The 23,062-nt window shown below is 47.2% G+C and overlaps 1 protein-coding gene across 4 annotated transcripts in view; it reads right to left on the bottom strand.

Moving 5' to 3' along the window:
• Positions 1-431: 431 nt before the first annotated feature.
• The window catches only part of LOC117414068 (rho guanine nucleotide exchange factor 3), a 144,668-nt gene continuing 122,037 nt past the window's right edge, over positions 432-23,062 (bottom strand). For all 4 annotated transcript variants that reach the window (XM_058999355.1, XM_058999356.1, XM_034023730.3 and 1 more), the window contains 8 exons: positions 20,020-20,190; positions 17,868-17,930; positions 16,862-16,958; positions 16,610-16,686; positions 11,780-12,037; positions 10,274-10,444; positions 3,933-4,119; positions 432-2,914 (listed from right to left, as the gene is read on the bottom strand). In XM_058999355.1, the coding sequence (XP_058855338.1) occupies positions 2,517-2,914; positions 3,933-4,119; positions 10,274-10,444; positions 11,780-12,037; positions 16,610-16,686; positions 16,862-16,958; positions 17,868-17,930; positions 20,020-20,190 (1,422 nt within the window). In that variant the 3' untranslated portion in view covers positions 432-2,516. The remainder of the gene's footprint in view (positions 2,915-3,932; positions 4,120-10,273; positions 10,445-11,779; positions 12,038-16,609; positions 16,687-16,861; positions 16,959-17,867; positions 17,931-20,019; positions 20,191-23,062) is intronic.

Genomic DNA, 23,062 nt, shown 5'->3' with positions numbered 1-23,062 from the left:
AGGACAGAGTGAGAGCTGGGTGTGTTTATACAGGACAGAGTGAGAGCTGGGTGTGTTTATACAGGACAGCGTGAGAGCTGGGTGTGTTTATACAGGACAGCGTGAGAGTTGTGTGTGTTTATACAGGACAGAGTGAGAGCTGGGTGTGTTTATACAGGACAGAGTGAGAGCTGGGTGTGTTTATACAGGACAGCGTGAGAGCTGGGTGTGTTTATACAGGACAGATTATTCACGGAAATCGAAAGGAACTCTACAAACATCCTATTTTAACAGTATATTGCACTGTTTTTTCCATATAATTACCAAGGTTACATTTCCAGAAGACAGGACTCATGAACCCTTACTTCTTACCATTTGGTTTTACCATTGAATTGATGATTTGGTGTTCTGGGTGAACTGGCTAGACTCAAACGAACCACACTTAAGACAGGTCAGACTTCACATCCTTTATTTGATAATGCTTCATGGAAGTTACAAAAGATATTTCAGATTTCATTTCAAAATTCATCTCCACAAACCATCTCACAACATACCTCTTTCTTTCTACGTGGCGTTTAATAAAAATATAAAACGTGCCATTGCCTTCCAGAAAATATAATACATGTCATCTTCATTTCATACTCCGATCCCGTCAGCATTCGCCTTTCCCAGTCCTGCTTCGTACTCTTACAAACCAACTCCAAATATGCAACCTTGAACTACACAGGAAGCATTGCCAAATAACCACAACCCTCTTACACCAAGTGTACAAACTAGAAACACACAAATAAAGTCCTAAAGAATACAATACTTTAAAAAATTAGAAAGGAATATACCTTGTTTCATAAGGATTACCCTGCGCCACACTGATCCCTTAATGCAAGTGACCTCGCTGTATTTACAAAGCAAAATGACACAAACATTCTATATTATGAGATTTAAAAAATACAAATAAAAAACAACTTTTTTGGCAATAATTTAGCAGTTACATTTCTGCTATGAAGGTTCTGTCCGTTTCATGTAAAAGTGATTCATTGTGGCATCAGACATTCTTTTTGATCACATTAAGGCCTTTTTGATGTAATTGGGCTGGAAACGGTGTCGCTGGTATTGAGTCTCACAGACTACAGTTTAAACCAACACTCCCGGGTCCTTCCTCAGTATCTTTCTGTCTGCAACAGTGTGCCTGTAATATTAGCGTGTGCTGTAAGACTCTTTTCCGTCCTCTTTTTATTTTGAATGGAACAGCAGCTCAGTGTTGCAGACAGACACAGCCCTCTGGAATAACCCGCTTCAGTTATCATGCGTTTACAGCGGCAGAACACACAGCCAGGGCCTGGCACAACAGGGTGGGGCTTTTCACTTTTATTAACATTCATGGTCCACAGTATTCAGAACAGTAACTCTTTCCGCATCAGCTTCTTCTCATATTAAGTAAATATCCTTTTCCAAAATTCCCATCTCCTCCCTCCTATATTTGACAAATGTACAATATAATGCCACATCTCCATCTGATTTTAGACCAGTCCTGTTTGTTTCCATTGGCAGCAGACAGACTGAGCCCAAACCAGTCTGATCCCCAGTGAGGATGGCAGACTGGCACAAATGGGTCCTGCCAGCCCGCACTGACGAAGGAAGATCCCTAATTAGTATACAATGCAAAGGACCCTCGAGGAAATGCAGAAAAGAAGCACAAAGCGCTGTCAGTTATTTAATCTATCTGGAAATACTGGAGGCAGGTAAAGGAACGACTGCAGACTGCAAATGAAACCAGCAGCAGATGCTACAGCCTGGGTTTGTGCAGCACATGGGAACCTGACACAACAATACCTTTCAAACCCTAATGATCACACTGAGAGGTTAGCGAAGCCCAGCTGCTGCTCTGCCTGGTCAGCAGAGCTCTGACCCTCTCCATCCCTGCGCAGGCTAACAGTACTGAAGTAAATGCACACACACAATGCATAATGCCAAGGCCTGCACACAGACTGGCTTGTGATCCCATTTGCTCTTCTGATTGTCCAAAACATTCTGTTGGTCATCAACAGGACTTGTAAACATTCTATTAAATCTATCCTAAATAAATAGTTTTTTTGTTGTTTCTATTATCTCATTGATTGAACAGTAGTACTAAATTGGAGCCAGCATTTGGCTATGCACCTTCTCTGACACCACGATTGGGCTCCCGTGATGGAGCACGAGGCCACCTGACTGTATTCTTAACCGCCCTGAATTTGGCAGCCAAGAAAACAGAGTTTTCCAGCAGGATTGCAATGACAGCTTTCTGGTCAAGTATCTCCATCTGCCACGAAAGGTTACACAGGACTAGACACAGATATTCAGACACAACTGGCCGTTACAGTACTATAGTCACGAAACTGCTGGTGTCATCATGAGAAATTAAAAGTGCTTCTCCAAACTGCTCCTTCTCAATGCCACCCCCCCACCCCCACCCTGCGGAATTCCAATACTGTACAGGTTGAAGACGTGACACACACGACACAGTGCTTCTGTTTGCTTCCCCTCCTGCCCCCCAGAGCTCAGACGTTGCTCTCCAGAGGTTTGCTGTGTTGATCTGTTTGTTCCATCTGTTCACAGTCTGCGCTCATCTCGCTGGTGTCCATGCTGCAGTCTGACTCACTGCCCGAGTGGTCCATTCGGTCAGACTTTGGTATTTCCTGCGATGTTTTGCTGCTGTTGCTTCCCCCTGGGGAGAGGAGGGGCTGTGGGTCCGGGTACCTGCCACCCACAGAGTCCCAGAGAGGCTGTGTGTCTGGGGACTGGCCCCCTACAGAGTCCCCGCAGGCCCTTAGCACCGCGTCCTTGGCCTGCCGAATACAGTTGAGCCACTGCTGCTTGTTGAAGCTGTCGTTGGCCTGCAGCAGGTGGGCCTGCAGCTGGGAGCCGCTCCTGAAGGTCACCCGGAGGAAGTTTTTAGCTGCAAAAAATATATATAAAAATGTTGGGGCTGCAGTTCAAAATCTACTTTCTTTCTACTTATCTGAAAACAACTCGGACTGTCACACATCTGCGATATGTACAGGCAACACAATTCAGTGTCAAAGGCTGTGTTCTTGTAAGGTCTGCTTCAGAAAACATTGAAGGCAGTACAGTATAGACCTTGTACCTTATGTTCAATATAAACTGTTATATCCTTATTTAGGAGTGATGCACTGCTTCTGAAACTGAAAATGCAGTCAAATACTCTCCAGCTGCTACAATTTTCTGATATCTCCTCTGAAGTCTAAATGATGTTAGATTATATCGATGAATTAATTTTACATGATTGTAAAAACCTAACCATATTAATAAGGCAATCTGAAGTTGCCATTCTTACTGTGACACAGCATGAGAGAGATGGTTGTGTTTAGCATGGCAGTGCAGAGGTTGAGATGGTTGTGTTTAGCATGGCAGTGCAGAGGTTGAGAGGTGGTTGTGTTTAGCATGGCAGTGCAGAGGTTGAGATGGTTGTGTTTAGCATGGCAGTGCAGAGGTTGAGAGGTGGTTGTGTTTAGCATGGCAGTGCAGAGGTTGAGAGGTGGTTGTGTTTAGCATGGCAGTGCAGAGGTTGAGAGGTGGTTGTGTTTAGCATGGCAGTGCAGAGGTTGAGATGGTTGTGTTTAGCATGGCAGTGCAGAGGTTGAGAGGTGGTTGTGTTTAGCATGGCAGTGCAGAGGTTGAGAGGTGGTTGTGTTTAGCATGGCAGTGCAGAGGTTGAGAGGTGGTTGTGTTTAGCATGGCAGTGCAGAGGTTGAGAGGTGGTTGTGTTTAGCATGGCAGTGCAGAGGTTGAGAGGTGGTTGTGTTTAGCATGGCAGTGCAGAGGTTGAGAGATGGCTGTGTTTAGCATGGTAGTGCAGAGGTTGAGAGGTGGTTGTGTTTAGCATGGCAGTGCAGAGGTTGATTCTGACGGGATGACAATGGCTTGTTCAGGGCTACCCTTCGGCTGCTACTTACTTCTCTCATTGTTGCTGAAGGCCCCACGGATTGATCCCCCCAGGCGGATCTCTCCGTCTTGCAGGTCCTCCCATGCTAGATCCTTCACAGGGATGGGCTGGCGGTAGAGCTGGAAACAGAGCTGCTCGTTCAGGGTGACTGCTCGTGTGAGAACCAGGACGTCTTGGAACAGGAACACGTGGAGTTTCTGAAGAAAACAAAAAAAGAAGAAAAAGAAAAAAGGATGTTAATTTTGCAAGCAAGAGATCAAGCAAAAAAACATATATATATATATATATATATATATATATATATATATATATATATATATATATATATGACAGAGTCCGGGGAAAGATTATAGAGGGTAGATATATAGGACCACGAATAACACGTAGCTTGTACCCTCTATAACGAATACAGAGGGAAATATGTAATCCTATGAGTTTTAAAGTAGGTAGCAGGATTACAGTCCCCCAAATGCCCGGTGGTTGGTAAACGTGGCTAACCAGAAAGAAACACAGAGTTTCTTAATGCGGTGCACCTGTCAATAATTAAGGACACAGGTGTATATAAATAGGGCAAGGTGGATGTAGTCTGGTTGTCTCTGGAAAGGCTATGTCGTGTGTATAGACCTGCGGAAACTCCCAAGAAAAGGTATTCCAAACTTTGTTGGATTTGTTTTGTATATCGGGAAATGGCTTAGCCATCTGATATTTAGTTAAAAGAACACAAGTTTAGTTAGCACTCCAGAGTGGAGTTAGGACTTTGCTTGTTTGCTTGGTTTGTGTTACTGGGGTGTTCCCCTGTAAAAAGGATGCTGTGACAATAAATATACAGGCACTAAATATATTTGCTATCGTGAGCTGTGTTTATTTACACCAGAAGGCAGTGGAAAAGATCCCGAAAGTGACCAAGCTTACCCCACCTTGTCACAAGATCTCTATATATCTATATCTCTATATATCTCTATATATCCCTATATCCCTATATCTCTATATCTATATCCATATATATATATATATATATCTCTATATCTACAGCAGACTCTCAGCTATTTGACTCCACTGATGCCACACATTGTTTGTTCAGGTGATCAAGGTAGCACTGAAGATGTCATCGAGAAGTTTGTTTGTAAACCTATTATGTCACTGTGGCAAAGTGCCCCGCCCCTGTGTGCATTTCTGTGTTGTGTATGTTGCGTGCGTGTGTGTGTTAATGTTGGTGTATAGATTGGTACACGGGATATAAACGGGTCTGTGTTTCACGTATATTTAAAGTGTATAATTATATTTAGGCACGAGGATGGCACATCACTTCACGTGCAGATAAAATGTGTATAATGTGTGGCACGGGGTTGCACGTAATGAATTCACGTGCTGGGATTCAAGTGAGTAATTAATTAGTAATTGAATCCCAGCACAACAGTATATATAGATGCACAGTTTCACTCAGTCGGGGTTGGTGTTCGGTGAGTGGAGAACGGGATTGGAGACGGAGGTAAAGATAATAATAATAATAATAATAGTAATAGTTAAATCTGCTCACCGTGTTTTGTCTGTCTAGTCCGTTTTTGTTTGTCCTTTTATTTTGGCTACAAGTGCCGTGTCCTGTGTTTTGTTGTTTCAAACCTTTTATTTTCTGTCTGTTTATTAAATGCTGAACGCGATCACGCGTTCAGCCTCACCAAAACCCCATCTCTCTGTTTATTGTGTTCCTGTTTCTGGTCTGACGCCACCCACTCCGGCCGTCTTTGTGACACGTGGTGTCCTGCGTGGGATCGACAGCGCCTCCAGGACTCAGGCCAGAGCAGGAACCGCAGTTTGGATTTAAAAAAAAGAGAAAAAAAAAAAAAAAAATGGCAGAAGACGCCATCAAAGTGCGGGACTGGATGCTGGAGAATGCTGGGCTGGAGGCCCAGTCTCTGCCCATAGTCGTCCAGGCCCTGTGGATGATGGACTGTGAGAGATGGGAGGCCTATCAGGAGGAACACACCCCAAACACCTTGGAGGAAGGTGTGGAGTTTGTCCTCAGCTACCTGGAGGCAACCATAAATGGAACAGCAGCCCAGGTAGCAGGACCACCAGCAGAGGAGTACCTGCTGTCCCCATCTCCACCAGCAGAGGGTGAGTACCTGCTGTCCCCATCTCCACCAGCAGAGGGTGAGTACCTGCTGTCCCCATCTCCACCAGCAGAGGGTGAGTACCTGCTGTCCCCATCTCCACCAGCAGAGGGTGAATGCCTGCTGGTTTTGCCTCCACAGCCCAAATGGGAGGAGCCTGAGCATCCACAGCCCAAATGGGAGGAGCCCAAGCGGAAGGAGCCCGAATGTCCTACGCCTGAGTGGGAGGAGCCCGAACGTCCTACGCCTGAGTGGGAGGAGCCCGAACGTCCTACGCCTGAGTGGGAGGAGCCCGAACGTCCTACGCCTGAGTGGGAGGAGCCCGAACGTCCTACGCCTGAGTGGGAGGAGCCCGAACGTCCTACGCCTGAGTGGGAGGAGCCCGAACGTCCTACGCCTGAGTGGGAGGAGCCCGAACGTCCTACGCCTGAGTGGGGGGAGCCCGAACGTCCTACGCCTGAGTGGGGGGAGCCCGAACGTCCACAGCCCAACAGGGAGGAGTCGGGGCGTCCACAGCCCAACAGGGAGGAGTCGGGGCGTCCACAGCCCAACAGGGAGGAGTCGGGGCGTCCACAGCCCAACAGGGAGGAGTCGGGGCGTCCACAGCCCAAAGGGAGGCAAGTCGGGGCTTCCACAGCCCTGGGACCCAAGCCACCAGCAGAGGGAAAATGCCTGCTGGTTCAGCCCCAGGAGCCAGAAGGGGAGGAGTTACAGGCTCAACCCCCTGAAAATTTTTGGGGGGGAGAAGGGCAGGATGCTGGTGTCCCCCAGCAGCCTCTCGCTATGCTGCTGAAGGCAGCACGGCGTGCACATGCCCAGCCGCCACAGCAGAGGGAGCCAGCACCGCCAGGAGCAGAGGAGCTGGAGCTGCCTCTGCCTCCACCACCTCCAGGAGCAGAGGAGCAGGAGCTGCCTCTGCCTCCACCACCTCCAGGAGCAGAGGAGCAGGAGCTGCCTCTGCCTCCGCCACCACCACCGCAAGGAGCAGAGGAGCAGGAGCTGCCTCTGCCTCCGCCACCACCACCGCCAGGAGCAGAGGAGCAGGAGCTGCCTCTGCCTCCACCACCTCCAGGAGCAGAGGAGCAGGAGCTGCCTCTGCCTCCGCCACCACCACCTCCAGGAGCAGAGGAGCAGGAGCTGCCTCTGCCTCCACCACCTCCAGGAGCAGAGGAGCAGGAGCTGCCTCTGCCTCCGCCACCACCACCGCAAGGAGCAGAGGAGCAGGAGCTGCCTCTGCCTCCGCCACCACCACCGCCAGGAGCAGAGGAGCAGGAGCTGCCTCTGCCTCCACCACCTCCAGGAGCAGAGGAGCAGGAGCTGCCTCTGCCTCCGCCACCACCACCGCAAGGAGCAGAGGAGCAGGAGCTGCCTCTGCCTCCACCACCTCCAGGAGCAGAGGAGCAGGAGCTGCCTCTGCCTCCGCCACCACCACCGCCAGGAGCAGAGGAGCTGGAGCTACCTCTGCCTCCGCCACCACCACCGCCAGGAGCAGAGGAGCTGGAGCTGCCTCTGCCTCCGCCACCGCCCGGAGCAGAGGAGCAGGAGCTGCCTCTGCTGCCCGTACCTCCGCAGGGAGTACGGTGGCCGGAGCCCCAGAAAGGGGAGCTGCCGGCCACGAAGGGGGACGAGGTCTGGAGACCACTTTCCCCAGCAGCAGTTTCGCTGCAGGAGTTCTTGTGGCCGGAGCCCCACAGGAGGGAGCTGCCGGCTACGAAGAAGGGGGAGGTTGGGGGACCACCTGCCCCCGCAGCTTTTTCGCTGCAGGACGGGACCAACAGGCTGTCAGCCGTGCCACTACCGGCAGGGGTGCTGACAGCATGGCCAGCCATGGGCCCACTGAAGCCTCCCTTCCCAGCCCGAGACTTTGTCCTGGACTGCTGGGTTTTTAAGGGGGGAGGTGGCCGTTGAGGCCATGTGTGCTGCGCACAAGGGGGGGTATATGTGGCAAAGTGCCCCGCCCCTGTGTGCATTTCTGTGTTGTGTATGTTGCGTGCGTGTGTGTGTTAATGTTGGTGTATAGATTGGTACACGGGATATAAACGGGTCTGTGTTTCACGTATATTTAAAGTGTATAATTATATTTAGGCACGAGGATGGCACATCACTTCACGTGCAGATAAAATGTGTATAATGTGTGGCACGGGGTTGCACGTAATGAATTCACGTGCTGGGATTCAAGTGAGTAATTAATTAGTAATTGAATCCCAGCACAACAGTATATATAGATGCACAGTTTCACTCAGTCGGGGTTGGTGTTCGGTGAGTGGAGAACGGGATTGGAGACGGAGGTAAAGATAATAATAATAATAATAATAGTAATAGTTAAATCTGCTCACCGTGTTTTGTCTGTCTAGTCCGTTTTTGTTTGTCCTTTTATTTTGGCTACAAGTGCCGTGTCCTGTGTTTTGTTGTTTCAAACCTTTTATTTTCTGTCTGTTTATTAAATGCTGAACGCGATCACGCGTTCAGCCTCACCAAAACCCCATCTCTCTGTTTATTGTGTTCCTGTTTCTGGTCTGACGCCACCCACTCCGGCCGTCTTTGTGACAGTCACTTACCAGCAATTTAAACAGTGCGGGCACATACAACTAAACATATCCTTCTGAAAACAAGAACCAGGGGCCTTTTATAAAAGTAATCTTCAAAGAAACCTGATCAAAGCATGCCCCCCCCCCCCCAGTTCACTGAAGGTCAAACCCAGGGACGATGACAGAGCTCTTTGATGTGGCCAAGTGAACAGCAGCAGACCTAAAGCTGCTACATGAAAGAGAGGCTGTTTGAAAGAGCAAGACTGTGGGGGGACCTTTTCATCATCCCCCACCCCATCCCCGGCCAATGAGACCTCTTCAAACTGACAGAGGAGCAGCTTCCATCGCTGACATCACTGAATCAAGACCCTGTCTTCAGAACCAGCTTCCATCGCTGACATCACTGAATCAAGACCCTGTGTTCAGAACCAGCTTCCATCGCTGACATCACTGAATCAAGACCCTGTGTTCAGAACCAGCTGACATCACTGACATCACTGAATCAAGACCCTGCGTTCAGAACCAGCTTCCATTGCTGACATCACTGAATCAAGACGCTGTGCTCAGAACCAGCTTCCATCGCTGACATCACTGAATCAAGACCCTGTGTTCAGAACCAGCTGACATCACTGACATCACTGAATCAAGACCCTGCGTTCAGAACCAGCTTCCATCGCTGACATCACTGAATCAGGACCCTGTGTTCAGAACCAGCTTCCATCGCTGACATCACTGATCAAGACCCTGTGTTCAGAACCAGCTGACATCACTGAATCAAGACCCTGTGTTCAGAACCAGCTTCCACCGCTGACATCACTGAATCAAGACCCTGTGCTCAGAACCAGCTTCCATCGCTGACATCACTCTGTTCAGCTCTCTCATCACTTCTGCAGGTATTTACTTTCCCCATGCATGTTTTATTTTTCATATTTAAGAAGGCTGTGGGCCCATGTTGATATATAAGCTCTCTATTTGGAAACAAACCCCTTTTTTCATTTCTGGTTTTCCAGTATGTAATTTAAAACATTCTGCTGTCTTTCATAACTTTAAACAGCCACTCAATTAAAGGATATTCCGTAGTACTAAAATAAACTTTGTGTGGGTTCTAAAACTCTCATTCCCAGCCTGCCTTTGATTAAACAGCCAACTGACATGTCCAGAAGCCAGGCTCCTCACTGCTAGATGGACTGCATGTCCCTTTTGAACCTGCGATTATGAAGATGCAGTTGACCTCGGGAAGAACAAGTTGTTCAAAGGATTTTCAAGAGGAAGTGAATGAAAGGCTTGTTCTGTTTTACAATCACAATATCTCTCAGCATGTTGTGTGGTGCTTTTAAACCCAAGAATCTGACATTATTTCAGAAGGATGCTGTGAGTGTGATGAACCTGACATTATTTCAGAAGGATGCTGTGAGTGTGATGAACCTGACATTATTTCAGAAGGATGCTGTGAGTGTGATGAATCTGACATTATTTCAGAAGGATGCTGTGAGTGTGATGAACCTGACATTATTTCAGAAGGATGCTGTGAGTGTGATGAATCTGACATTATTTCAGAAGGATGGTGTGAGTGTGATGAACCTGACATTATTTCAGAAGGATGCTGTGAGTGTGATGAACCTGACATTATTTCAGAAGGATGCTGTGAGTGTGATGAACCTGACATTATTTCAGAAGGATGCTATGAATGTGCTTGATGGCGAGACCCTTACAGCTCCTCTGTTGTTCTTCAGCTCCCCGTGGCAGCTCAGCACCCTGGAGTTCTCAATGAGAAGGTCCCTCTGGTTGTCCTCTGGGTAGACCAGCCTCTCCTTGTAATACTGGCACTCCGACTCCCCCGTCTTCACGTTGATCTCTGCCACGATTCCCTGAATGATGTTGATCTGAGGAGGAATTCAAAACAGGACTGTCAGGCGTGGCTAACAGGAGGCTGGAAGGAGGTGAAATGGGTTCTGCACCTCGAGTCCCGCATTGTGCTCCCCTGCTAAACAGCATCTCTAATCTGTGTGTTCAAATGACGAAAAGCCAGGAACAGTAATAAAGGACTATTGTAAGTTTTTTTGATGGCCCATGCTGGGTCCTCTCAACTATTCATCATCAGGCAACCACTGAACCTCTGTCACTCCAGAGATCCGGAGTGACTGGGGTTGTCCAGTGGGACCGGGTCGGGTTTCCATCTCATAACGCTGCAAGTAATCCCTGCAGCTTCCCCTTAGCAGCCCTCACAAGGCTCAGAGAAACAGATCCAGCTGCAAGACAAACAGCCTGCAATGAAATCCTCTTCAGCCAGGCTGGGGTAATGTGATTAAGGTTCTCGGGTGCCAAACAAGTGTCTTTCTATTGTGATCTAGAAACTCAAACCCCACACAGAAAGTGCGGCACGCAACTTTGATAGTTATATCCACCACTGTCAGGGAGGGAGTTCAATGAGGTATCTGTATCAGCTGTTGTTTTAGTTACAAAGTGACTTGTACAGCTCTACATTAAATGGAATTGCAGTTACAATGTACCCCCAATCCAAACATTACATTAAAATGAAGCTCTCAGACAGCAGGATGAAGACAGCCAGCTGCCTCAGCAAAGATGCCTTCATCTTCTCAAACTGATTTGAAGTGTAACGGTTCGTGCTGACTTTGTAATCCAGAAAATCGCTGAAAGAGGACTTGTGCGGTTCAAAGAATAATAACCAATCAATTAAAAAGCTGCAATCTTTACTGAGGGTGTCCTGCAGATCCCAGGACATTGTGAATAAAGCAAAGCCATAGCTTCAAAAAGAAATCAAACAATTGTAGTTTTATGCAGTTATAGAGATGGTTTTATTTCTCAGATATTTGCCTTTGTGCTTGCTTCAGAATAGGTCCTTTTGTGTAAATTGTAACAACAACCTTTCTAAAGTTTACTATAGTAAAAGAAACATGTAATAAAGCATAGGTAAGCATTGTAAAGCACAGAGAGGTGTGGTGAAGCATGGACAACTATGCATAGTATAACCATGGGAAAAGCACAAGAGAGGTTGTTTGTGATCCCTTCATCATATTATTGTTTTAACTGTCTACAACTAGCAAAGAGAGCTTGGAAAGTGAGACTTTCAGGGCTGCATCTGAGCTGCTTATTTCTACAGTTTTATCAGAAGATTGAGCCTTGCACTCTCTTGAGGCTGGGAGGCCCTGCTCTCAGTCAGCCTCCCTGCTCTCACACTCTAGGAGAGGGAGCCTCACCGCCTCGTCCAGGTGCTGCTGGTCTGTGTGCTCGTTGGCTGTGTGCTTCAGGATCTCTCGGAGCAGCAGCGGGTACTTCACCAGCCGGCTGCGCGGGATGTCCAGGAAGTTCCAGAGGTCCAGCTTGCGGCTGAAGGGCGACTCGAGGCAGCGCTGCAGGAAGTCATGCACGCGGTGGTCCTGCTTCTTGTGGTCCAGCAGAGCCTTGGCCGCCACCTGGTTACTGCAGTATCTGTCGTAGGAGTTCAGACAGGGCAGCTGGAGAAGCAGGATGGATACAGGGTACTGTCAATACAGGGTGTGGGGGGCACAGTGGTGCTGTTCATAAAAAGGCAAGAAATATAAATACAGAGTCATTCTACAGTCAGCCGAGACTAAGAAATACTGAGAAAGGGTATTGGTGACCGAGCACTGGATTTGGTAGGTAGAGATTATTACAACTTCCTACATGGCCAATGCTGCTGCGGCTCCAGGAGCTTATCACATTGCAGTGAGCTGTTACAGCACCCGGCCAACAATGAATGCAGTTGAAACAAACTGAAATTGCATTTTATAGCATATGGCTTGAAGCCTCAGTTTAACAATCTGGAGCACATCATGTGGTAACTCTACCTGCCTTATTCTCATTCTCTCTCTCTCTCTCTCTCTGTGACTAATACCTTTTCCTCATCATGGCTGTACAGTCCACAAGTAACTCTATAAGCACCCTTGTACAATTATTGAAATGTGACCGTGTGGTTTCCTGTTGTGTAAGTAACCCTCTAATCTTGACACCTCCCACGCTGGTTCATATTAAACCATTAATCAACATGACTTCATCCTCAACAGGCACTTCTTCCACAGTGTCATCGAACACCAAACCAAAGGCTCATCACTGAACACTGTAATAGCCTATCTAAACAAGCTGCTAGCACAGTAGAAATCAGTAACTTCCCAGATTTAGCAATCACGTTAAAAAATAAGTTAAAGTTTATCCAAAGCACTGTGATTCAGTTCCCCGTAGTAAACAATTGTGAGAAACTGCATTACTCATCTCTCTGCTGGCATTGATGAGTAACAGTTTGTGTAAACACTCTGATAGAACATTCTACGACCAACTTCCAATATCCACTTTAAACAGGGAAGCAGGACTGTCTGCCTCCTCTTGCACCCCACAAACACAGGAGCGCTCAGACAAGCAAACTGCACCCCACAAACACAGGAGCGCTCAGACAAGCAAACTGCACCCCGCAAACACAGGAGCGCTCGGACAAGCAAACTGCACCCCACAAACACAGGAGCGCTTGGACAAGCAAACTGCACCCCATAAACACAGGAGCGCTCGGACAAACAAACTGCACCCCACAAACACAGGAGCGCTCGGACAAGCAAACTGCACCCCACAAACACAGGAGCGCTCGGACAAACAAACTGCACCCCACAAACACAGGAGCGCTCGGACAAGCAAACTGCACCCCACAAACACAGGAGCGCTCGGACAAACAAACTGCACCCCACAAACACAGGAGCGCTCAGACAAGCAAACTGCACCCCGCAAACACAGGAGCGCTCGGACAAGCAAACTGCACCCCACAAACACAGGAGCGCTCGGACAAACAAACTGCACCCCACAAACACAGGAGCGCTCAGACAAGCAAACTGCACCCCACAAACACAGGAGCGCTCGTACAAGCAAACTGCTCCCCACAAACTATATTTTCAGAACACTGTACAACATTCTTAAATAGTAACTTATATGTAAACTGTCCTCATTGTCCCAAAGGTGATAGTAACAGAGATGGAAATCGCTTGTGTGAGACATGTGATTGCTATTAACAGGGATGGAAATCGCTTGTTTGAGGCATGTGGTTGCTATTAACTGGAGTGTAAACTATGGACATTGAAACTTATGGTAAGTGTTTTAAGAGTAATTTTTGGTGCCATTGAAAAGCTACAGTTGAAAAGGTCATTGAGATTCCTCCAGTCATGTTAAAACCCACAGAAGTGTCTAATTTCTGGTGGGGTTATAGTTTCAGACTGAGATGAATAGCGTCTATTGAGAACAAAAGAAGCAGGTATTAAAGCAAGGCTGTGGCTGGACTTCTACAGCAGGATTGATTGATTTTTGATCTGCACATGTAAAGAGGTCCATTACATCTTAAAACAGCCTCAACAAGCTGTTCTTTTTGTTCTTGCCGCAGCGTGGTTAAACTAACCTCTGTTGTAATGCACAGGGGGCCTGTCAGAGCTGCAGTGAAACAGTTAACCCTGCACAGCCTCCCACTGGAGGGGAAGCCGCTGCTTCGTTAGGGGCCGTCCCATTGCAAACTTCACCAGAGAGGCTGCTCTTCAGTGAGTTCAACTGTGGAATCTGGACTTGATGGGTCTTTAGAAAAACAGCTCAGCCCCTGAGTTATCATTTGTTTGCCTTTTCTCTCCTGTTTCCTAGCCGCAGGAACACCCCCCCCCCCCCCCCACCCCGTTTCCATTACTGAGAAACAAATCAGCCATTCTAAACCCCCCCGTTCCCATTACTGAGAAACAAACCATGGGAGCCATGGCAACCACAAGGCCCTTAATCCAGGTCTCATACTCCGCAGGGGTCCCGCCTTCCTTTGTGTGTCACTCAAGCCAAACACGTGTTTGCTTATTTAAAAAGGGGTGGCAGAGGGGGGAGCTGAAGCACTTTGCAGATGGAATCTGTTGTGTGTTCTTCCCCATGCTCACCGTGCTTTCACTGGTATTTCTTCTGCATTTGTGCTCATTTTACTAGTACAGCAAGACCACTGTCACTATAAGAAAACTACAAGAAAAGTCAGTTCAAAATAAGAGCTGCAGCAGTCATCTCGCTACACTGCGGCACACATGAACGCATAAGCCAATCCACGGCAATGCAAAGACATTTGACAAGCCTGTCAGGAGTGCTGCATGAGGCTGCGTTCTCACAAACCTCTTCTACCAACAAGAAATCACAAGCTGTCTGTTATGTGCTGCTGTTAACAGCCTGCAAGACCTCACAAGCTGTCTGTTATGTGCTGCTGTTAACAGCCTGCAAGACCTCACAAGCTGTCTGTTATGCGTTACTGTTAACAGCCTGTAAGACCTCACAAGCTGTCTGTTATGCGTTACTGTTAACAGCCTGCAAGACCTCACAAGCTGCATCGCAGTCGTGCTCTCCAGATTAATTAAAAACGAAGCAGCAGCGCGCAAATTCCAGCACTCGCAGGGAAACTATTCCTCACACACCTAACCCTTCTCACACAACTGGGGGGGCAGATGGGGGATTTAAACACGTTCCACAAAGATGGACAGTCATCTAAACAGTGGAGGTACACATTTGTGAATTGTTTTCACGTAAAGTTTACCCAAGTTTTACAGCAACGTCACAATCAAAACTAATGTGAACTACGTCTATCCCCACACTGGTCTCGTTCAGTCCCTCGAGTCCATGGAAACAGGGTGCTGCTGCAGTACCACAGCGCCACCTACTGACCTCAAAGTACTATCCCACTGGTTTAGTGATAAAAAAATTAAAACTCAAAAGCTTGAGTGCCTAACATCTAACAACATAACGTGGCACATTCCTGCAGCTCGGGGGCTGCACGCCTTGACGTGGCTGGACGCAATTCCTTTCTTTCAATATACAAAGTCTTTTATTTATTTTTTGTTCTAAACCTGTTCTGTGAGTCTTCTTGCATTACTGCAGTAAATCCTTCCAAGGGTTGTAATGTCATGCCACAGTGTATGGACTTATAGAGGGGGTTAGTTTGATTTGAGGCATGCAGTTGCATCATATGTCTCACCACCACTAACCTAGACACATCTGACCTCCACTCACACACTGTTAATGTCAGTGATACGTATCGATACTGTATTGAAAGCTTGGTAGGCAAAACACATGCAGGTGGTGCTGCTCGTTCACCCCCCTCTCGGGAGGCTGGGCTGCTCGTTCACCCCCCTCTCGGGAGGCTGGGCTGCTCGTTCACCCCCCTCTCGGGAGGCTGGGCTGCTTGTTTACCCCCCTCTCGGGAGGCTGGGCTGCTCGTTCACCCCCCTCTCGGGAGGCTGGGCTGCTCGTTCACCCTCCTCTCGGGAGGCTGGGTTGCTCGTTCACCCTCCTCTCCTGCCCTTCACCTTGGGAGGCTTGGCTGCTCAAATGTCAGCCATCCTCATGCTCTGATTAATCCATTATAAAGCTGATTACTCAAGGGGGCTGCTGAGGGAAACGGATGCTTGGGTTGGAAACACTGATACCTTTTTTAGGCTGTTTGCAATGATTTCAGAAATACCTAATTATGTATTAAATGATTAGGATGAGAGCAACATTTCTACAGTAACCACTATCCGGTTTACAAATCAGTGAAGAAGAGGAGCGTCTGTGAGGTCTGTTAAGCCACGCAAGTCTCCCACAGTAAAAGCACAGCACAGTGTAATACAACATATTGAAAGCATGGTAAAGCACAGAGAGGTAGTACAGCATATTAAAAACATGGAAAACTATGGTAAACCATGGTGAATGCAAGGTGTAAACAAGGGACAAGCTTGGGGGAAAGACTGCAAAAATACCATGGGGAACTTTTATAAGGGGCGGTCTGAGTGGCGTTCTTTGGAACGAGGGGACTCCAGTGCAAAAAGTAAAAGCACTGCATTAAAAGAGAAGTGAAGCCCCTGATATAACTGACAACAACAGGAACACAGTGCTGAAAGCACTTATCTGCTTTAGACTTGATTTCCTAAGCCAGCAATGAAGTCATTAGAAATGGAAGCCATTCTCAGCGGAGCACAGAAAAGGAGGCTCTGCTCTGGGTTCAATCTGGCCAGACTGGTACAAACACAAAGCAGCTTCCTTACCCAGCCTACCAGGATGTGGCCGACATGCTCCGTCGATCCATCTGGCTTCCTGGCTTCTCGGAGACGGCTCAGAAGATCTGACCAACACAAAAACACGAGGAGTGTTTGTCAGTCACAGGGAGGCCAATTTCCTTTGCAGGAAGCTTGCAAACATTTACACAACTTTATAGCACTGGAAGAGGCTTCACTGTTATGGTAGATCTTAAAACAGGGTAGCTTTGTGTTAGAGTAAAAAAAAGAAAATTTTTCTACCTTCGTGCAGAGGGATGAGAGAGTCCAGAGTCCCGAATATCTGGTTGAGCTCGTGCTCTGTCATAATGGAGAGCTTCAGCATGGGGTCATGGTAGGCCTGTGCATAAACAGAAGAGCCCCCTTAGCTAATACTCAACACAGATCTTCACTTGCGCAAGTGGACACGTAAATGAATACAGCTATCGAGTACACTTCACCTACATGCTTTAATTAGTCGGGATATGTATTTACCACAAAATGCTACGACCAGACAATTTGTTTTTCAAGTGTATGCTGGAGTACAGTAATGTTTGCTTTTTTTGCAATTTCAGGTTGCCAGTCACAACACTGCACGCGAAGTATTGGAAAATGCCATGCATCTAAGAGCATTGAACTTAAAGAGAAACGTTGTTATGAAATTAGACAAACATTTCGACTGGAAGTGTGTCTGGCAACATCTGTTCGGCTTGACGAAGGAATAACAAATTTGAAAGTTATTAATGTAGTGAAAAAAATGTTTCCAAACAAGAGTTTAACTGCTCTGCTGCTTTTTATCCTGGGGTGAATTTTCATGCCTATTATGAAGTTTCCCTTGCTTTTCCATACTTATCCAATGCATTTACCACTGAACAGCGCTGTCTTTATGTCTATTAGTGTCTTCCCCCAGTATGATTTATATTTATTAACATTACTACAATAAAATTAGATCCATGAAGAAGCAGCTGCTATTGAGATCCAGCACGGTTCAGACCATTCAAATCAAAGAATTATGAAAGGAGCAACGGGGAAAAGGAAATGTGTTTTTAAACAAACACAGAAGAGCCCTGCGTCTCTGAACTCGGAACTCTGCTCAGCAGTGGGGTAGTAAGAGTTTGAGTTCTGGTGACTATTTAAGATTCTGTCAGAGACGTGGCCTGCAGCCTGCACCTGGTTTCAGACCCCCACTCTGCAGCTATGTACTGGATGTGCTTATGGTGCTCTCCACCCCCCCGGGATGAATCTTGCGCATTTCTTGTTATTGACTCACCTTCTTTGCGAGCTTCAAGTCTTCAATAAGGTCTTGTTCTCCCTGGGATAGTTCAAAGATTGCCTGCAGGACACAATGTGACAACAAAAAAAACATTATATAAGAACAAACCTCCCAAGCACGTCAGAGCAGCATGAACAAAACGAAACCTTGTTTTAATCTATAATCTATGCAATCTACCCTTTTAATATATACGCTGGCACAAAAGATGAAAGTTACTCAAAGTTTCAATATCCATACTTTTATATACTTAAAAACACTTTGTAGAAAAGCTAAGCAACTTTAATTCTTAAAGAAACATCTGATCAATATTTTGATAACGATTAAAAAAAAAAAAAAGTATTTATATACAATCTACACACTGCTGCGAGAAACTAAACTTGAAGGGGCCTAAAACTGGGTTAAAGCCTCAGAATCAGTGTCATGGATTGTGATGAGCCCAATAGGTTCCCCTGGCTGCACCATGCTGGCCTCTTACTGGGATCTAAAACCCCAGACCAGATTTACAACAAACAGATTTAGTAGATGAGACAACAAACAACTGACTTTAGAACTTCCCAGTAAAGTAAGTGAGCCGGTTAACCAGCTCTTCAACCAGCCCCCAGTCTCATGAGCAGGTTAACCAGCTCTTCAACCAGCCCCCAGTCTCCTGAGCAGGTTAACCAGCTCTTCAACCAGCCCCCAGTCTCCTGAGCAGGTTAACCAGCTCTTCAACCAGCCCCCAGTCTCCTGAGCAGGTTAACCAGCTCTTCAACCAGCCCCGTCTCCTAAACCTGCTGGAAACCAGTAAACCACCAGCTCTGACCACTACACAGCCAGGGTGTTGATTGCTGGATTTTCCCTCAGGACAGTCAGACTGCCTGGTCTGAATGAGGTACATGGCTACTACATTCAGCTGTACAGCTGTTTCCAATTGGCCACGCTGTCTCCCATTCTCTTTGATGTGATTGTCATACACTTGGTAAAATAATTATAGGGAGGGGGATCAAATGGGCAGACAGATATGCGTGATTAAAGCATTCAGGCTTTTTAATGACACAAATGAGATGGTATGTGAGACTCCCACAGATGAACAGATGTATAGAAATGTCATTATGACAGTTTTCTTTCCTTTGGTGAAATCGAGCCCTGCAAAGATTCTTAAATGTCAGTCTGCTCTCGTGCAGTTCTGCTGTAGTGGCTCCAGACATTGAAGAATGAAAGGCTGGTTGTGAATGAGAAGAGTCCTGCTCTCATGCTATCAGGTGTGTGAATGTCATTTCTCTATTACTATCATCAAATCATGTTCAGTGTTATTAAGTTTGCCTTTTAAATTCCTCCAGAAATGTTACGTCAATTTAATTTGGGACTGCATTGAAACCTAGAGATTATGAGCTCCCAGCCCTTATCACAACACCATCAGGCACAACTGGCAGAGTCTCTGAGTGACCGGCTGACCCTGCTGAACACTGTCCACTGAGACACCTCTCTGAGTGACCGGCTGACCCTGCTGAACACTGTCCACTGAGACACCTCTCTGAGTGAGCAGCTGACCCTGCTGAACACTGTCCACTGAGACACCTCTCTGAGTGACCGGCTGACCCTGCTGAACACTGTCCACTGAGACACCTCTCTGAGTGACCGGCTGACCCTGCTGAACACTGTCCACTGAGACACCTCTCTGAGTGAGCAGCTGACCCTGCTGAACACTGTCCACGGAGACACCTCTCTGAGTGACTGGCTGACCCTGCTGAACACTGTCCACTGAGACACCTCTCTGAGTGACCGGCTGACCCTGCTGAACACTGTCCACTGAGACACCTCTCTGAGTGACTGGCTGACCCTGCTGAACACTGTCCACTGAGACACCTCTCTGAGTGAGCAGCTGACCCTGCTGAACACTGTCCACTGAGACACCTCTCTGAGTGACTGGCTGACCCTGCTGAACACTGTCCACTGAGACACCTCTCTGAGTGACCGGCTGACCCTGCTGAACACTGTCCACTGAGACACCTCTCTGAGTGAGCGACTGACCCTGCTGAACACTGTCCACTGAGACACCTCTCTGAGTGACTGGCTGACCCTGTTATTCTGGAACACAAATGAACCCCTGGACATCCTGAGGAGGAAGGCAGCTCCTCTCCCAGCCACACAGAGGCTTCCAGACCCTTACCTCTTGCCGCTTGATTTCCTTGGTGGAGAGCATCTGGTTGACTCTCACGTCGAAGGTCTCGCTCCACAGCTTGCTGTCTCTGCGCTTGGTGATCACAGGGGGGGCATTGCGGGACCAGGCCCGAGGGGTGGAGATCTCAGAGCGGCTCTCGCTGCGGAAGCTGATGGAGCGCTGGAAAAGAAGCCATGAGAAACAACAGCTGAGTGACCAGCACCTCGATTACCACTGTAAACACAGGAAACACTGAGATCTGATCAAACTCAAAAGAAACTGTATGCTCCAGTAGTCTGCCTTCACCAGTCCAAACGTTCCTCAACATGTTCTATTTATCAATCAGATGTACTGTGCATAATGCACTGTTGCAGGGTCTGCCTGCTCGGCAGCTTAAACTGTAAAGAAATCTCTCATGTAATGAGAGGATATAGAGTATGTAGAAAGGGTGGAGTCCGTCGCTGAATGATCATAACCCAGGGTTAGAAACCTCTCATGTAATAAGAAGATATGGAGTATGTAGAAAGGGTGGAGTCCGTCGCTGAATGATCATAACCCAAGGTTAGAAACCTCTCATGTAATAAGAGGATATAGAGTATGTAGAAAGGGTGGAGTCCGTCGCTGAATGATCATAACCCAAGGTTAGAAACCTCTCATGTAATAAGAGGATATAGAGTATGTAGAAAGGGTGGAGTCCGTCGCTGAATGATCATAACCCAGGGTTAGAAACCTCTCATGTAATAAGAAGATATGGAGTATGTAGAAAGGGTGGAGTCCGTCGCTGAATGATCATAACCCAAGGTTAGAAACCTCTCATGTAATGAGAGGATATACAGTATGTAGAAATGGTGGAGTCCGTCACTGAATGATCATAACCCAGGGTTAGGGTTTTGAGAAGTGAGACCACTGGCATAGATCTCTATAACTATGTCTCCCAGGACAAAAACAAGTAGATTTACCCAATTTAAAAAAATGTGCCCGCTAGTGTTGCACTTCCCCAATGCTATGCATTTAACATAGTTTACCATCATTTGCCATGTCTTTAAATATGCTTTACCATCCCTCTCTGTGCTTTACAATGCTTCCCTATGCTTTACCATCCCTCTCTGTGCTTTACAATGCTTCCCTATGCTTTACCACACCTCTCTATGTTTTACAATGCTTTCCTATGCTTTACCATACCTCTCTGTGCTTTACAATGCTTCCCTATGCTTTACCACACCTATCTGTGCTTTACAATGCTTCCCTATGCTTTACCGTACCTCTCTGTGCTTTACAATGCTTCCCTATGCTTCACCGTGCTTTCACTGTGCTTCATTACACTTTGCTATGGGAGACTCTCGTATGTAAGTGTGTCTGGTTGCTTCCCCACACGGTTCTGGCGAAGGGCTCAGCCAGTAGATGGGAGCTGGCAGACTGTGTGCGGGGGCCTTGTGCCAGTACAGCTGACTTCATGAGCACAGCCAGACGAGGAAAGAAAAGCCTGTCGTTCTGTCAGCGAGTCAGGGGGCCCTGCAAGTCTCTGCTGGATTCGCCTGCAGACTGAGTGTCACTCAGACCTGTCTAAACACGTCTGCAATAATCCATTAAACACAAAGAAGCTGCTTTGCATCAATTGTCAAAACAAATCGCCTGCAGTCAGGTCCATGTTTTATTTGAACATACTGAACCTTTTCAGAGTTTTTAAGGATGCTAGATGAGCGAATGCACAGGAAGCCAGGCTGTGAATAGAACTCTGCAACGCAGTTATTTTTAAACCTTTAAAAAAGAAATATCCACCCTAAAAGAAAATCAGAAACCACAAGCGTCTGTCAGGTAAAACAATAGCCTTTGTCAGCGACGCTGTGATGTCAGACGAAACTGGGATAAATCACTTAAACCACTTGAGTTTCAAAAATTGAGAAGGGTGCGAGGTTTCTTTTTTCATTAGGGCTTTACTTATCAAAGTTAAAACATTAATACAAGAGTGCTGCTATGAAAATAAGGCTTCTTCTTCCTTTCTTTTATGGGCTGGTAGAAACTGCCAGGACATGCGTTTGCTTTAATTGTAATAATAAAAAAGTATACTCAAGGGTGCTTAAAAATATAAAAATGATGGGCTGGGCGCCACAGCAAAGCAACCTATTTTTATTAAATGGCCTCAGGCATACGTGAGATTGTGTATGTCAGAGACAGAAGATCACAAGGCACTCTTCACTGGTAAATGAGCACGCACAAACACAACCCTCCTGGTAACACCGCGGCAGTGGAATCTCAGGCACTCTTCACTGGTAAATGAGCACGCACAAACACAACCCTCCTGGTAACACCGCGGCAGTGGAATCTCAGGCACTCTTCACTGGTAAATGAGCACACACAAACACAACCCTCCTGGTAACACCGCGGCAGTGGAATCTCAGGCACTCTTCACTGGTAAATGAGCACACACAAACACAACCCTCCTGGTAACACCGCGGCAGTGGAATCTCAGGCACTCTTCACTGGTAAATGAGCACACACAAACACAACCCTCCTGGTAACACCGCGGCAGTGGAATCTCAGGCACTCTTCACTGGTAAATGAGCACACACAAACACAACCCTCCTGGTAACACCGCGGCAGTGGAATCTCAGGCACTCTTCACTGGTAAATGAGCATGCAGAAAAACACAACCCTCCTGGTAACACCGCGGCAGTGGAATCTCAGGCACTCTGCACAGGTAAATGAGCACGCACAAACACAACCCTCCTGGTAACACCGCAGCAGTGGAATCTCTGGCACTCTTCACTGGTAAATGAGCACACACAAACACAAACACCGCGGCAGTGGAATCTCAGGCACTCTGCACTGGTAAATGAGCACACACAAACACAACCCTCCTGGTAACACCGCGGCAGTGGAATCTCAGGCACTCTTCACTGGTAAATACAAGCATCTTTCTTCTGTAGTGTGTTTTGTAATTCATTTTCTGTCAACTCACAGAATCGTTGTTCAGCCATTTTCTCTTGTGAAGAGTGAAGAGGGAAGCAAGGCGCTCCTTTGAAAAGGGGTGGGACTGATGCTGATGTGAACC

Source organism: Acipenser ruthenus, chromosome 25 (assembly GCF_902713425.1).
Source record: "Acipenser ruthenus chromosome 25, fAciRut3.2 maternal haplotype, whole genome shotgun sequence".
Classification (NCBI taxonomy): Eukaryota; Metazoa; Chordata; class Actinopteri; order Acipenseriformes; family Acipenseridae; genus Acipenser; species Acipenser ruthenus.
Note: the sequence above shows the minus strand (reverse complement) of the source record. Positions and strands in the feature narration are given on the sequence as shown.